Source organism: Furipterus horrens, unplaced genomic scaffold (assembly GCF_987537825.1).
Source record: "Furipterus horrens unplaced genomic scaffold, mFurHor1.1.pri manual_scaffold_6, whole genome shotgun sequence".
In the NCBI taxonomy this organism is placed as follows: Eukaryota; Metazoa; Chordata; class Mammalia; order Chiroptera; family Furipteridae; genus Furipterus; species Furipterus horrens.
Window position 1 is genome coordinate 187,619,964 of NW_028327176.1, and position 17,231 is coordinate 187,637,194.

General features: G+C 49.6%; 1 protein-coding gene across 4 annotated transcripts in view; it reads left to right on the forward strand.

Moving 5' to 3' along the window:
- The window catches only part of SNX9 (sorting nexin 9), a 77,237-nt gene extending 66,717 nt beyond the window's left edge, over window positions 1-10,520 (forward strand). For all 4 annotated transcript variants that reach the window (XM_090280029.1, XM_090280028.1, XM_090280026.1 and 1 more), the window contains 6 exons: window positions 35-112; window positions 2,838-2,914; window positions 4,548-4,637; window positions 6,356-6,470; window positions 8,154-8,245; window positions 10,056-10,520. In XM_090280029.1, coding sequence (XP_090136155.1) covers window positions 35-112; window positions 2,838-2,914; window positions 4,548-4,637; window positions 6,356-6,470; window positions 8,154-8,245; window positions 10,056-10,103 — 500 coding nt within the window. In that variant the 3' untranslated portion in view covers window positions 10,104-10,520. The remainder of the gene's footprint in view (window positions 1-34; window positions 113-2,837; window positions 2,915-4,547; window positions 4,638-6,355; window positions 6,471-8,153; window positions 8,246-10,055) is intronic.
- The last annotated feature ends 6,711 nt before the right edge of the window (window positions 10,521-17,231 follow it).

Here is a 17,231-nt window from a genome sequence, read left to right on the forward strand (position 1 = left end):
ACTAGCTGACGGTTTCTTTCTTTTTCTCGTTTAGCACTGCCCAAGGAGTACCAGAAGATAGGCAAGGCCTTGCAGAGCTTAGCAGCAGTGTTCAGTTCCAGTGGCTATCAAGGTGCGTCTTTATTTATTCATTCTCGGAGGCCGTGGTGCCTGACCAGACCGACTGCCGTCTCCAGGCGCCTACAGACAGACGGGAGCTCTGCAGGGAGGCAGCCGTGGCCGTGACTTAGATCCGCCGGGCCGCTCCGCTCATCTCCAGACGTTGGCAGCCTCACCTTTTTTCCTCTGAGAGGAGCAGAGGGCTGTTACTTGTATTTCTTGCTAGCTTCTTTGCCTTATTTTTGCACAGCCTTGTGTTTGAATAAAACGAACGGCTGTGGGGTGGAGCGCTCTGCCCTGCTCTCTTCTCTGCCAAACTGAGGGCGAGTCAGGTCTTCCATTACAAAGGCCGGGTCTCGTCGCGGTCACATGGAGGGAAGAAAATTCACTAACAAATTCCTGTTGCCTTAAATCTCTCCATAACTCATAATAGTTTTCAGCTTCTCCCATGTTGTGTATCTTACCTCAGGTATTTCAGGTTTATCGTATGTTTGTTTATATTGATAATACTAAGCCGTTTCCCTTTTATTTTGAATTTGGCCCGTGGAGCTGGTAGGAAGTAAAAGTATTTGTCAGGTGAGTGGCACCTGTTAAATTTGAGTATGTCCTGTCACAGAAATAGCAGAATTGGTACCTTTACCAAGGCGTTCATCCTGATACCCAGGGAACGGAGGCCTTTGGGTGCCCATGTGTGAGTATTTTCGGGAGTAAGAACTTAATCCCACCAAAATGTGAGACTTGGGTCCCCCGCAGAAGAATTCAAGTCCCCATCGGCTGGTCTCTTCCCTGGCGAGGACAGTGAAGGTCCCCAGCGATGCGTACAGACATGCCATGTCTCTCCCCTCAGATGTGCCGGTGTCCCGGGGTGGCGCTCACTGTGATCTTGTGATAACAGAGGTGTTTCCAATTGCTAAGGCCGTCTCGGGTGATAGTAAATGTGACTCTCCGTGTCCCGTTAACGATGCCGGTGCTGGCATTGGAGGGCTGCAGAGACAGGATGGCCCCTGCGCAGGCCCGGGAGCATTTCAGGCTCTGTGGGTTGCCATGGAAATGCAATTGATAAAAAATGTAAATGGCTATAGGGAATGAAGGGACGGATATAGGAGCTAGACCTCTGATCATATCTTTCTGTGATAAATTTGACTTTGGAACCATGTGAACATAACTATTAAACAAATTTAAGTCAAAATGTTTTTAAAAATTCCTAAGAAATAAAAGCAAAATACAAAAAAATGACTTGATACATAAAGATGAAGTCATAACCATATAAAGAGGAATTACTTCAAATCATCTTAAAACACTCTATTTTGACTGTACATCCCTCATGGTGTAAAAGACTGCAAAATTTTTTTCATTATTTTCAATAATTATATGGTTAGCAATATAGTATTGGTATTGTGATTCCTGAACTTCTAGAATTATTTTACATGATGTAAGGGAAAGCAATATGTAATTGTATTACTGTTGTTAACACGAAGACTTCTAAATAGGTTAAAAATCAGAAGTTTTAAAGTACATTCATAAAAACCCTGTAGTCCTAATTTTGAATTGGAAATACCCATATGAGCTCACATATGTTTTCCTCTTTTAAAAACACGAATTTGCTTTGCTCTGTTCTCCAAAAAGACCCAGAACCAATGATCCAATCCAATAGGAAGAAGCGCCCAGCATCACCCAAATGGTGGTCTCTAGACACCATGTTCCACCAAACGAACCAGGTTCCTGTTTAGTAAAAGAGCTCTGATGCCAGTTTGAAGAGCCTTTCACTAACTGGCCAGTGAAGGGAAAATTCGAGCGTTAGTGCAGATGATAACTGCTCTTCTTTCATTGGAGTGATGCGTATCAAATATGATTAAATCCATGTTTAATGCAGTGGTAATTCAAGAAATGTTCGTCCCATTTACCGTTGGAGCATGGTAAGGGATCAACTCATTATTCAGAAAACTGCGAAGAGGAAGAATCAAGCATTTAACTTGCTTTTCCTATTCCTGTCCCTAAGCGTAACCCAAAAGTTGATAAAGGAAAGCTTCTCTTTAGAGAAATATTTCAGCTAGTAAAGCGTGGTAGGAATGGAATCGCACCATTTTTGCAAACCCATCCTAAAGCAAAGATCTAGACAGTGATCGTCGTATGTGGCTTCTAACTAGAGATCATGTCCTCTGAATCTGACCAAGCCTCTAGATCTAACTGATGTACAGAAAACACAGGGAACAGGGGACTGGGCTGTCACAGCAGAGACAGCGGGCACCAATGCAGGGGACCGGTTTCCTCAGCACACCCGAGAAAGAAATGTCGCATGAAAAAAGCAACAGGAGGAACCTGTAGATTTAAGGAACACGTGAGCTTTATGCCATGTGGACATTTCTGCATCCTGACTCAAGCCACCAACTTGCCTTGAGACGCCAGAAAGCTGCACACAGACTGATAGTTTATATCAGGGACAATTGTCTTAATTGTAACATGGTATTGTTCTTATTTTTAAAGAGTCCTTATATTCTGGGTAAAATTCATGGATGAAATGTTAGGTGGCCAGTGACAGGGGAAGTGGGAGTGGATGGTGCAGGTGGAAAACCGTGGCTCATGAACTGGTCACTGGGAAGCTGCTGGTGGGTAGGTGGGGATTCCTTGTATTATCCGTCTAGTTTTGAAAAGTTTGAAATTTTCTATAATGAAGTTTGTAAAGAAAGTGAATGGAAAGAATGTAACTTACAAAGACTGGAAACTGTCATGCCTTTCAGGTGAAACGGACCTCAATGACGCAATAACAGAGGCGGGAAAGACCTATGAAGAAATTGCCAGTCTCGTGGCAGAACAGGTATTAACGCGAGCACTCGATTCCAGTTAAGATTTTACACCATCTAATCTACATTTAATTTAAAATCGGTTTTAAGGCAGACTTTCCGAGTGGATATCCTCTTCTATTCTTATGTATCTTTGTGAATTGTATTTGGTAATAGTGTCTCTTAGATTAAGCTGAAGTGATGGATAAAGTTGTCATCAAGAAATCTAAACACTACCTTCCGGTGTCCAGGGCTCAGGTTTGTCATTAGCCCTCAGGGGTCAGAACGTACAGGAAGGAGCCGTGCCCGGTCCGCTTTGACTCTCACATAGCCTCGGTCTCCTCGTGAGGAGCTCGGGATTCAGCAGTCGATCAAGAGGCGCCTGCTCCAGGCCCAGCCCAGAACACGGCTTTGTGGCAGAACCAGGCGCTGATTGGGGGCTTAGTAACCCGATCTCACTTCTTTTCACAGATAACAGGAACAAGCAACTTTAAGGGGAATAACCGTCTAAGTTGTTTCAAATCCCTAAGCTAAAGAATGATTTTTTTTTTTTCCGGGAAACTTTTTAAAACGTGTGAGCACATGTGCCTGTGGACACACATGCATGGGGTTAACTACTCTCTGATACTTGTAAAAAAGCTAAACTTTTAGAACTGTGCATGACAAAGCTGTTAAAAATTATAATTAAAAAAAATGGAAAATGTTAAAGTTGCCACTTACAATGATTACTAGATTTTTTAAAATAATATTTTTACATTCTCTGCTAAAATTTAGACATTTAAACTTTAACATCTTCTTTTCTTGTATGTAAACATCAGTCCTAACAAGGGGTTTTGCTGTTATTTTCCCTCATGGTGTATATTTTGGACCACCTCAAAATAGCTAATTTTACCAACCATCATCGGCAGCCGTCCGTCTCGAGAGACGATGGTGTAGCTTCTTAAGAGTCTATCTGCACCGCCGAGAATGGCTGTGTAGTCCGACTCGGGAGTGACACGGTCTCTGTCTCCTCCCGTGTTGAATCGACATCTTGCGATGACGCTGGAGTGTCCTCTCCAGTGAAGCTGAAGCTACAGAGCCTGGGCAGGGTGATATGGAGGGTCTGCTGTTGCCCATGCAGCAGACCCCCCCTCTCTTCGCAGCTGAAGGGTCCAAGGGAAAGACGGAGTCAATACAGCTTGGCTTCAGGTGCGCCGCAGGAGTTGCCGGTGTTGACTACAACGTCGAACCGCCTTAGGGACTCCGGCTCCGGATTTTCTGTCGGGGTTTACTCCCTTAGCCTTTCCCCTGAAGAGGTATGCCGCAAGGCAGCGGAGGTTTTTTGGAGTCAGAGTTTTCCTTCTCTGATGTGCCCTGACTGGAAGATCGAACCAGCGACACTTAGCTCGCAGGCCGACGCTCAATCCACGGAGCCAAACCAGCCAGGGTATATACCAACCAACTATAACATTATCTGATGTTTTATCATTTACTTTACAACCTATGGCTGAAGATATTGTAGCCTTGGGAGTTATTTTCTTGTAGGAAAGTTAACCTGAATACTTAACACCCAGTAACTTTATGTCGTACCTGGAGGATTGGCTCATGCAGTCCTCAGGTAAAAGTTTTCTTTCCCTTCATTGTCTGAATTCCTCTGCCGGTAACAACCAACCTGTTGTCTTGTTATAGCCAAAGAGAGATCTCCACTTCCTGATGGAATGTAACCATGAATATAAAGGGTTCCTTGGCTGCTTCCCTGATATTATTGGCGCTCACAAGGTAACTTGGCTGTGGGAGGGTACGGAGGCCACGCGGCGAGCCGGGACCGTGAGGGCGCTCCTGAGTCGGGGTGCTTTCTGCAGCCCCTGCGCGTCCTGGGGCGTTTAAATAGCAGGGTCCCATCACCCGTTTGGGTAGGAGAGTAGCTGTTAGTTGCTTTTATTATGTAAAAAGATTATTTTGCTGAAACTAAAAATATGAAAAGTTTTTCTTTATCCATGTAAAAGTTAGGTCAGGTATCAAACAAAACAATCATCATGTTTGAAATTCAAGACAATGGCAGGAGTAACGGTTCCCTTCTCAGTGAGATGCCTCTAAGCTGCTGGGGCAAGTCCTCAAAGATCCTTGCCTCTCGGTGAAACAAGATGTTCTTTCTCTGAGCCCAACCACGGGCTTCCTAGTGCTCAGTGTTGACTTTGTGTGTTTGTCTACGTTAATAAAAAGGAAATGATGCAATTCCCCTGAAAAAGGTATTGTTTTTAAACTAAATTTAAAAAACTGGCATAGGGTATCCTCACATTTCAGTTCTGGTTAACTTTTTCTCTCTGTTTCAAAATCCGTGTATTATCTCAGAATTTTGGGTGTTTTATCAATAGTAGTACTTTTGGATATTGTGATGTACTTGGATTTCTTGGGAAGTTCTCTACAAAGGACCGCTCTGCGCCCATTTTAGCATTTGACTTTATAATCAAAGCATGAAGAGGTCGCGTGGGTAAATTACAGACTTTGTGGTGCCTCAGATAACTTAATATAAAACTCAACATTTTCTTTATCCATCTGTTCATATCTTTGCTATTTTAAATCATGCTGCAATGACCTGGGAGTGCTATATCTCTTTGAGGTGGTAATTTTGTTTCCTTCAAATACATACCTGAAGCGGAATTGCTGGGATAGTAGATCTTAAACATTCTCATCGTAAGAAACAAACGTTGCAACTCTGTGAGCGTTAACCAGACTTGCTGTGCTGATGTTTCCACAATAGGTGCATCTATCAAGTCACTATGTTGCAAACCTTAAGTTAATACAGTGTTATACGTCACTGTATTCCAATAACACCGAAGAAGTAAAATTCATAAAATTAAAATCTCAGTTTACAAAAACCTGAGAACGATTCGCCTGTTGTGGGAATTGATGCCAGCGGAGTTAGAGTTCTAGGCATGGGGCCTGATTCACGCCCAAGTGGAGAGGTTTCCTTTCTAGGCGGCTCTGACCAGTGAGTGCTGTGAGGTCAGCAGCAGGAGACCGGGCAGCACTCACAGCCCCTTCATCCAAGTGTTCGGTTAGAACCGATGCGGCGCGTCTCACTGACATCACAGCAAAGCTCGAGCCTCATGAGCTGCCCGTAAAGCCCTCCCTGTTAGGACGGGAGAGACGGGGCGCTCACACCACGTGTGCGCGTGGGGCCGTCCCGCATCGGGGGACTGTACGCCCAGCACCTGCGTGAACAGCTCTTACCCGGGCCGTGGCTTATACACGTTCCGGATGGAGAGCGTCCTGCCTCGTCGTGACGTAAAACTGTGAACCTGAGCTCAGTCACATTTTTCAGGCGACTTGAAGGAAGTTATATTTAGATGCTTTCCTATGTTTTTATCTTGAGGGGACATTTTCCTGTTCGACAGCAAGTCAGTGATAGAAGATGTTGCGTTGTGACGTTTTAGGCTGATGACCCATCCTTTTAGCTTTGTACACCGATGCCACTTCCCTTCCATATTTCACAGGGGGCCATCGAAAAAGTGAAGGAAAGTGACAAATTGGTTGCAACGAGTAAAATCACCCCCCAGGACAAACAGAACATGGTGAAACGTGTGGGCACAATGTCGTACGCGCTGCAAGGTAAGAAGGTGTCTGTACGCGTGACGGATGGGGACGGTCTCCCCAGCGGAGCTGCGCTTTTCCTTGCTGGGGAGAAATCCAGATGTGAACAGTTACAGAGCTGACTTAAAACGTCTTCGTAAGCCTGTTGTTCCCAGGGTTCCTTCGTGGCATTGAAGGTGCCTTTTAAGCCTTAGTATCAGCACCTCCCATGATGCTCTGCCAGGTGCCCAAGTTCAGCGGTCAGCCGCCTGAACCTCCACGCCTGGGACCATGGCAGGCGAGGGTGTTTGGCGGTGGCAGTAGGCACAGCCTGGCTGTTAGAGGAAGGCTGAGTGCTTCCTAGCACGCAGGAGCAGTGAATGGATCTCTTCTGTGTGGGTGGACAGACAACACTCACGGGCAAAGGCAAAGGGGACGGATGCCCTAGTGTGAACAGAAGCACAGAAGGTAACGTGCGCGGTTATGTCATCAGTCTTTGGGAGTGAAACACACTTGCAGGTTATTGGGGAGCCAGTGTGGTGATGGTGAAGAGCCTTGAAAGCCTGGCAGGGGAGTCTAGACCGGGTGTGGGTATTAAGGGGTCATTGCAAGGTTCTGAGGAGGGAAGAAACGACACCCAAGGGAGAAGGGCTCGCTAGTTGCGTGGGCTGCATCGGAGGGGCAGCCGCTGGTCAGACAGTCGGCCCGGGGCCCTGCTGCACCGTCTGAGGTCTGAGGACCTGAAGATGCGTGGTGCTGGGGGGAGAGCAGAGCCCATTTGCAGGCCTCTCCCAGGACCACCTGCAGGGCGGGGGGGAGAGCGGAGCCCATTTGCAGGCCTCTCCCAGGACCACCTGCGGGGCGGGGGGGAGAGCGGAGCCCGTTTGCAGGCCTCTCCCAGGATCACCCGCAGGCTGGAGAACTAGTGGGAGAGCCCTGTGTGCAAGACTTCCAGAACTGACAGCTGGGGCAGAGGCCATGAGACCTGACTGCAGACTTGGGTTTTGAAGGGTTTGAAAAAGGGACTTTGGCATTGAACTTGTGGTAGAGGGTACCCGGGTAGGTAAATGGAGAGCTCGGTACAACCTGAGATAACGTAACGTGGAGCTCAGAACAGCTCGCTCTTCGCCGGAGTTGCTGCCAGCAGCCAGCCCTCCAGGCCCGGAGCCCAGGGCAGAGCTGGGGGGAGCGGCGGGAGCAGCCCTGGTGAGGGGGCCTCTGCAGTTGCGGCCGGGTGCCGGAGAGACACGTTGCAGTAAGGGACGCGTTTGCCGAGGGGGTACCGCCAGCAAAGTGAAGCAAGGTCCCCTCGCCCAGTAAGGGGGGAGTTCCCGACAGCCCGGTGCTGGAGCGGCGAAGCCCGTGACCAGCCGCTCTTCTGCGCAGCCTTCCAGGGGCTCCCCGAGGGGCTGCCGTCGCCGGCGCCGTCCTGCTCGGTGCCTGTGTTCCGACTAGTCCGCGCCTGGGCGATTCTCTTTACGGGGTGTCATAGCATTTAATATGCAAATCAGCGAAGACCATCCGTCTCCTGGAAGTGGCGTTTGGCGTTGGCCGTTCAGGTTGTTCTCTAGCCTCTTTACAAAGCGATTTGCCCAGAGCCGGCACCTCCCGGAGGCCACCCAGAGTAGGCCTGGCTGGCGACGAGCGGTCACCGAGCAAGAAGCCGGGGGTCGCTCTGAGGTCGGGGCCACTGACGGACCCCTGTGTTGGCTTTGGTTGCAGCTGAGATGAACCACTTCCACAGTAACCGGATCTACGACTACAACAGCGTGATCCGCCTCTACCTGGAGCAGCAGGTGCAGTTCTATGAGACGGTGAGTCGCCTCCCGCCCCGCGTCTGTGCGCCGCCGGGAGGACCCTGCTCGCTCACTCTGACCACGTAGTTAGTTTGTATGTTTTAATCCTGAGATTACACCCAAACAGGCTGAACTTTGAGTGGAGTTTATTTTAATCTCTTAATAACCTCTGCCTTTTCTTTTTAAACACCACTGGGTTTTTCAAAAAAGGTTTTCTTTCGAAGGAGGGGTGCCGGAGGCTAGTGGTGTGGCTGCTGCCCTCCCCGCCGGCCTCTGAGCGCACAAGCGCAGCTGGAGGGGATGAGGTCACCCTGCCTCCCGGCCGCAGGCTCAGCAGCCGAGGGAGCCTGGCACCTCGGGCGCGGCAGGCGGTCTGTCTCTGTGTGGGGGTGAGGCCTCCCAGGGGCCGCGGGGGAGGCAGGATGGAAATTAGAGAGGGCGAGACCTGCAGTATTTTCATGCAGAAAACGAGGAGGAAAAGGTGAACTCCCGTACCTCTGCAGAGTGATTTCGTCCTTTACTGGAGTGTCCGGAAACACAGCTCCAGCATGTCAGCGAGACCCAGCCGTGTGAAGGCCGTTCTGTCCCTTTATAGCTCTCGCTGGCTTCTCCGCTGTTCCCATGGCGTCACCCCGTGCGTGTCCAGGGCTAATGGCAGGCAAGCCCCAGACGCATGCCACGCGTGTGTCATCCCTGGACTAGACCCTGCCAAAAATGTCATCTGCGCCAGCCAGTTCTTGAAAGGCAGTGATGCGCCTCAGGCGTGTTGTGAACTGCGAGTTGGGAACTGTGGGTTTGGAGGTGAGTGTGCAGAAAGGGCTCCCGGGAGCAGCGCTGTCCCCACGTCCGTCCCCTCAGCGTGTGGCCCCGGTGCTGGGCGCCGCTCACCTCTCATTGACCAGCGCCCTTGGGCGGCTGCTTTGCGCCCCGGGTGAGAAGCGCAGGTGCATGCGTTCTGTGAGAGTGAGCGAGGGGCCCCGCCTGAAATTCTGATCATGTTGGTTTGTTAAATAGTTCTCAAGCCCAAGTGGGGTTAATTATTGATGTCGTCCTAATTCAGAAGAGTAAACTGTGTATTTTTTTGAAATAATTTATTTTTTTGTTTATTTATTTTTAGAGAGAGGGGAAAGGAGAAAGAGGGAGAGAAACATCACTGTGTGGTTGCCTCTCACTTGTGCCCCCAACTGGGGACCTGACGTGCAACCTAGTCATGTGCCCTGACTAGGAATCGAACCAGCGACACTTGGTTCGCAGGCCGACGCTCAATCCACTGAGCCACAGCAGCCAGGGCTTAAACTGTGTATTTAGTCACTGTCTTTGTTATATCTAGTTTTTAAAATGCATATCTGTTCATGGAGCGAACAGTTCTTGAGTGTGCTATCCTAAGCGCTTCCTGCGCATGCGCGGGGTCCAAGGGTGGCTAAGACCTGTGTCCCATGGAACGTGTGTCTCCTTGGGAGAGACGCAGGCACATCATCGGACCTGCAGGGCCGCAGGAGCTTTATAAGGAGGGTGGCACTGTCCACCCACCGTGGTAGCAGAGGGGCGTGCTCCTCAGCTGTGGCCTGGGAGTTCCTAGGTGGACTGAGCCCCCTGCCTCACTGGGCGGTCTTGAAATGCTGCCTGGGACAGAGGTGGGGCTGTGCCGGGAAGGAGCGCGCTCTCCCTGCGCCGCTGCGGGTTCAGAAGGTCCCCCAGCAGCAAGGTGGACGCTGGTTGGTGCCGGAACAGCCTAGGTGCACAGACCCCGGTGTTTGAAATCGTTAGTGTTCAGCTCTGAAGTCGTAACAGGGGTGATATCTTAGAATTATTTTTGTTTTTTCACCAGATTGCAGAAAAGCTGAGGCAGGCCCTCGGCCGCTTCCCGGTTATGTAGAACCGAACGGAACATGAAGAAACCTCCGAAGTGCTTCTTTCTGACTTGGGGCAATGCAGTTTAATTATTTTCCCCCACCATCCAGACGAAAGGAAAGAGAGAAAACCAAAAAAGAAGTAGAGTTGCAAAAAAGCTACATTTACTTTATTACTGGCCTAAATGCATCCGTTGTATAGTCTTCTTTTGTTCGTTTCTACATCCATTATTTAAACCAGTGGAAATTGTCTCTATTTTTGGAAAGTACTTAAAATTACCAAAATTTTGAATAGAAAATTAGAGGTTTCCCCACTGATATTTTACATAAAATTGTAATTTTTAGGTCGCTCACAATCTTCCAGTTCTTCCCCAGGGTCAGATAATTATTAATTGCTTTCCTAAAAATATGAAATACTGCCAGAATAAAAAAAATATGTTTGTATATATTTTTATAATTCTTTTCAATGCTTTGGGATTCCTGTCTCTTTAGGAAAACCTACATGCCTTTCACTGACATAAACATATATGACTCAAGTGCTGACGTTTTTCAGGAGCAGAAGTAAAGAGGGGCCGTCGAGGCGGGTGTCCCCTCAGAGGTCCCTTCAGAGGCGCAGCTTGACACAGAGCTGTGCTGGGCTCCCGGGCCCCGCCCTCACGAACGTTCCGGAGTGTCCTCGTCCAGGAGGGGTGCCTTCTGTCCGCGCACTTCCTTCCTGAGCACCGCAGGCTGCGGGCTGGAGAGAGGACACGGGAAAGGGGGACACGGGTTCACATACTCCGACTCGGCTCCCGGACCGAGCGGCCGCGCTGACCCCCGTGCTCAGGAAGCAGAGCTCGGGCTGGCTGTGGGGGACAGACGCGCTCCTCCGGAGCTTTGGGCCTGCCTTTTAGCCTCCGGTGCCCAGCAGACGCGGTGAGAACGAGGGCAGGGTTTGCTAGCGGGCAAGTTGGGGTTGTCTGAAAGGACGGAAAAGGCAGTTTCCCGGGCCTCTCGCGTCCTCCCAGATGGAAACGCTTAGGGCCCGAGAAGGACTTTGACCTGAATCATGTGCGCTAATCCCCGAGTTTTCACAGTGACGAGAAACCGCAGAGCGGGTCCTCCCTGACTGTGTCCCAAACTTCAGGCAGCGCCCTCCTGGGTCCCCAGCACCTGAGGACCCGGGAGGCACAGCCGAGCCTGCAGACCACTGGCGTGAGTGTGTCGCTGAAGGACACCGCTTGCTCCTGCGGACCCCGGCTCCGCCCCGCACCCCTGCCTTAGCCTCCCCGACCTGGCGAGGGGCCACCTTTCAGGAAGGGGGACGTTGGGGCCGCAGGAATCAAGGGAAACCAAAATCTGGGTAGGAGAGGGCGTCAGGCCAACATGACTGAGGACTTCCTGTTCTTCAGTATCACGGGTTTTTGTCAATGTTTTCTAAGTCATTTTCCCTACTTGATTTTTCTTTTATAAAATCTCATAGAAAAGTGTTTATGATATAGCCATTTAATATATGTACAAATTGTAAAGAATATGTATAAAGTTTTACACAAATGTAAGAGCATGTAGAAGCCAACATATAAATAAATTGTTTTAAAAACCTGTACAGTAAATTCTCAAAACACTTTTTCAAAACATTGTTTGGAGTTTCTGTGTGGTTTTTTTAAATCATTGCTGCTTGTTGCCATCCGCTAACAGTGGTCCCCATGGGTGCAGACTGGGAGGAGAGAGGAGTGTAGTGGGACTGGGGACCATGGGCATCGGGGCCACTTCTTCATGCAGCCTTATGGGGACTTCAGGGGCCGTCAGGGCCCACTCGGGCCCCATCCCATAACCACTCCCGTTTAGTCTCTACTGTGGCCCAGCAGCTTCTCTCAACAGGAGAGCAGTTACCTGCAGAGGATGGCAGGGCCGGGCCCGCAAGCCCTGAGGGCCTGCGCTGAGATTCCCCTCCAGGGCCTGCCGGGGGCCACAGACAGCCCCCCTCCTTCCTTCCAGCCGCTGCATCCCAGGCCCGGCCGGGGAGCCGCTCACAGCTCGGCCGCCTGCACGTGTGGCAGAGCCTTGTCTCCCTCCGGACCCCACACCAGCTGTCTGCGTGCCCTGCGGCTCCGTCAGCTGGCCACATAAACGTCACTGTCCCACCGGTGTCCACCTCCCGTATCACAGAAGAGCTGTGTTTATGGAATAACGTATCGTTTTTACAAGTCTTGACGATGTAGAAATCACGGGTAAGTATTGGGAAAGGAGAGTTGGAAGAGAGGGAGACGGGGGACACGCAGGCCCAGAAAGCGGGACCTGGGCTGTTAAAAGACAAGTTTCTCTGCTTGTGCATAAGACCTGTGATCATAAAGGACATTTATTGGACAGTTATATTTACTGAAGTTTTTTTTTAACGAAATGAGCATGTATTATAATTTCAAAAACTTTTTTACTCTTAGAACGATTTCATTTCCCAAATTACCTGTTCACTGGACGTTCGTTAGTGCCAACGGTGGACCTGGGGGCCGACGCCCTCCACACAGGCAAGTCTGTCCTGCTGTTCTGCTGCCCCATGTCATCGGCGTCGCCAGGAGCTTGAAGACCTTTCAGTGGAAAAACCTTGGGTCGTGTAAAGAGATCTGAATTGTGTGTTGGAGCGCTGGGCTCCGGTGGCCAGGCTGATGCCAGCATCTGTCACCATGAACAAGTCACGTAAGCTCTCAGACTTCATCCCCTCGTCCGTGGAGTGCCAGGACGAGAACAGATGCGTCCCACGGGCCTCCCCGGCCCCCAGTCCTCACAGGGTCAGGGCTCAGGCCCACAGACACCTGGCTTTGGTCTGGGGCAGCCCTTCTGGTACAGTCACCCTGGGACTGCCTCCCAGGTGACTCCTATGGGACCCAGTCCCAGGGAGTTGAAGAGTGAGGCAGGTGTGTCCCAAAACATTCTGCTTTTATCACTCATCAGCCCTGCCAGTTCAAAAGCAGGTCTTGGCCCTCACATTACCCCGGCTGCTCCAGGCACATCCCACCTGGCAGGAGGTGAAAGGTGAGCCCGAGAGATGTGATCCTGGCTCATCGGGACACCCTCTCTTTATTACACACCCTTGTTGGCCTCAGTGTGGTCAGCAGGCAGAAACTGACTCCCTCGGCGTTAGTGAGGGGAGGCTGGATACAAAGAACTGAAAAGGGCCACTTGGGGGGAGCAGCAGTGACAGTGGCCTGGGCTTCAGGTGGACACCAGCCTTTGTCCCGGAGTAAGTACGCATCGCTGCAGTTGGGTTTGCATGTTTAGGGCTCCCTCTGGCCACAGGCAGGAGAATGGGTCATGGAGGACAGGCTGGAGCCCCCCGCTAAGGGGATGCCCGTCAGGGTGCTGCCAGAGGCCTGTGTCATGCCATCTTTACACCTTGGCTGGTGACTGTATGACCTGCGTGCGCTCCGGGACGCGTCTGGCCTGTTGACTTCTGATGTCACTAACCTCACGTGATTTTCTCACATGAACACATGGACCCGTGTCCAGCCAGTCTTCCTAGGGGACTCCTGCAGCTCTCTGAACTGATTGTCTGTCTGTCTGCCTCTCCTTCCTCTCCTGAACTTTGGCCTTCAAAGTCTGCCCACCTGGGTCTCCTCAAATGCTAATCTCTGTCTCCTGGATGCGGAAACCGTGAGCCTCTATTTGGTTTTCCCTGCTCGTCCTGAGCCTGGAGTCTGCGTTCGCGCAGTGATTTGGGGCCACCATGGGATGCCCTTGTCTCTCTCCTCTCAGTGATCAGAGCCCTGCCCTGCCTGCTGTCTCACGTCTGCAGCCTTGCTCATGTATCCTGTCTGTATTTAAGGAGGGAAGACCAGCCTCTTACTCCTATCATGGCTGGAAGTGGAAAGCCTATGACTTACCTTTAATTCTAAGGTGGGGATAGTTTTCCCAGTCACAGAGAAAATCGAAGCACACGTTCCTCAAAATGCATTTTAATTTTCAAGCATGTCTCAGTTGTCACTGAGCAGACATTACAACTTTTGTCATCATTTGCTCCTCTTTGCCACGGAGTCCACCCATGGACCATGCTTCCCTGTCTCCATAAAATCAGGCATCACTACATGACCTGCTCTGGCCAAGGAAAGGTAGTTGGGAGCAATGCGTGCACTTCCGTGGTGACAGTGGAGTAGGTGGTGACATACAGAGGCTCTGCCTAGAATAATACTGAGCCAGCAGCAGAGGGAAGAGATGGCCAGGATCGCTGCTGGAGCCATGGCAGACTTGGCAGGAGCAAGAGAGAAACTCCTGCCACATTGAGCCACTCAGCTCTGGGCTGTTTGTTTACGCAGCTGAAGCGGCAGCGGCCTGTCCTGACTGCTGTAGTCCCTCTTCCGTTTCTGAGCCGGAGTGTGCAGTCATGCGGACCCCAGACAGGTGTCTAAAACGACATCGCCTTCATAAAGCAGGAGTATCTGAAAATGTACCATTTGGAGAACCATCAACCCACAGGAGGAAGCAAAACAAAACAAAAATTTTGCCAAAGCAAACCATTTCCGTGAACTTGAATTCTTCCTTTGATGTGTTTAAATCCTTCCCAGGTGGGTTTAAATCCATTGCCGTTCAGAGGGGTTTACTCTTCCCTTGCCACACATCTGAATAGGAGGGAAAACCACTGGCATAAATGGACAGTGTTTCTCTGGAGCAGGAGAATTCCCCCTGGTGAGTTAAACATTTTCTCTGAGCAGCCTCAGTTCTTCATCGCCTGCTTTTGTATGATGTTAGCTCTGCATGTCCTTGTGCCCTTGGAAATGTGGTTGCAGTGAAGATTAATTTCCCAACTCCCTTACAGGTACTTTTGCCATCAGTTTCTTCTAACTTCTAAAATAGGAATTCTTGTCCTGTGGTCCTTGCAGTACTTGGGGGATATGTATCCATGAATTACACGTGAGTATAGGCAAATTATTCATGTACCTATTTTTTACTTTTTTCTGGTGAAAGGGTTTGTATCTTTCATCAGATTCTTAAAGGCACAAGTGAGTCACTAGAGAGTCACACTAAAGATGTCAGTTTCCTCACCAAATCAGATTTTTATCTCACATTCCATCAACCGCATCCTGTTCTTTTTTTTTTTTTTTTTTTGTAATTGCTTTTTCTCTCTTCTATAGCACCTGAACTGCAGGGATGTCCTGAAGAGGGAGGGATGAGTAATCTCACAAATGGATGGAAAGTCAGTTTCCAGGTGGTCTTCAAGGGTCCCCACTGCTGACCCAGGGCACTGTCTGAACAAGAGCCAGGGCTTCCACCGGGGCTGTCGTTGTGAGAGGCGCCCACCGGCGCCTTGTGCTCTGAGCGGTGGGAGGAAGTGACCCAGACCAAAGAGCTCCTCTGACCCTCAGGCCAAAGGAGGGAGAAACAGGAGCAGAAAGTCCTTCTTCTAAAAGGGTGTGTTTGCCTTTAGAGCTGACCCCCGGTGTACCTCCATGTATAGTTTTACATTTTTATATGAAGGGGTTTGGAAAGAATGGGAAACTTACAGCAGAATGAAACGGAGGGTGGAGAAAGTTGTCTATAATACATTGCCTCACTGCTTCCAGCAGAATCTTGGCACTAAGAGGCAGAGAAACTTACTAATTACGAGCAAACCTTCCAGAGGTAGAGAGGGAGAAAAAATCTGGCTGTCTAGTCAATATTATTGTCTAAATAAGTACGTGCGGACCCCGGCGGGCTGCTGGGCTCTGAACACAAGAAGGAATTCAAGCCTGAAAACAGCTGAGTGCCTGGAGACGCCGCTCGCGCGTGGAAGCTTGACCCGGAGAACAGTGCGGGGCCATCGCAAGTCTTTAATGCGTGACAGCCTTCCGTTTATAACACCCCAAAAACACAAACGGGGGGATGTTTTATAGCACAGAAGCCATGTCCTTCCCGAGGCACAAACGGGGCACCTTCTAACGGGTTCTGTAGGAAGCTGTACAAGTGCGCACCCGAGGGGATAGGAGCCAAGTGGCCTGGGCAACAGGTCCCTTTCGCTTTTTGTCATGCTCACCGGTCGCTGGCTGATGAGTTCTTAGTTATTTTCATGACTTCTTACATGGATTTACGTTCAGTGTTGAGGTTAAGACAATCACACAGCCTGAGATCTGCGAGAGGCTGCACCGTGTTTTCCGCGGTTGCCAGCCTCGGTTTCCCTCCACCTCGCTCTTCCACGCTCCCTGCAAAAACCGTCCGTGGCAACGGGGAAACGTCAGCCTTCGGTTTCGGAGCCGTGCTGGAGACGCCAGTGATCCGTGCCTGAGTCGGCACACGAGGAAAACCACTCGCGCTGGCTGGGTTTGTCAGGAACAGCAGGAAAAACTTTTCTCTCAGACAGATAAAATAGGGCATCAGAGAGGCAGTGCAGCCAATGGAAGAAAACACCGGTGAGAAGTTTGGAGGCCTGGGGACTCACAGTCAGTCCTGTCGGGGCTCCCGGGAGCAGATCAGAAATCATTCCTGTCCTTCCCATTTCACTGTGTTTGCTTTGGGAGGAAATAAATGAAGTATGGGAAAAAATAATGTATAACTGTCTCTAAGGCAGCATGAAGCCCTATACTAAAAGAACAAGAATGGGTATCAGATTAGGGACTTCTGGAGAAGCTTTTGCCTTTTCCTTATAAAAGGGAAAGAAATCGCTGGTGTGGATTCCTCTATTTTTTTTTCTACCTTAAAGATCGGCGTGACACCTGGAGCTGCAGCAGCCATTCTGCGATCATGCGACAACAGGCTGACCTGCTAAGAATGATGGAACCGAAAGAGCTTGCCTGCACCTTTGATGACATTGCTGAGTTGCTACCCCAGCTCTAGGTGACCTCCCTGGGTACTTGTTTATTGAGGACTTATAGCTGAGTTTTCTGTTACTTCAGGCTTTAATATGTTACTGGAAGATTTAACTAAATCAGTGTTCAAAAGGGAATCACCATGTGGTAATCTGCAATTTCACTTTACTTTTCAAAACTACGTGTTGAAAAATCTGAGAGCAATTTAAAAATTTTTTATATTGTGATCATTTTCAAACGCAAAGTTAGAAGCATGGTTTATTTAGATTCATATTTCTAATTCCTTTAAAATTTATATTTTGAAAAATTTCACACATAATCAAAATAGAAATATAAAGTTTCTCCTTTCTCATGTACCCACAAGATAGAGGCCGTCTCCAGCCTCCCTCTTTTGTGTAACCAGAG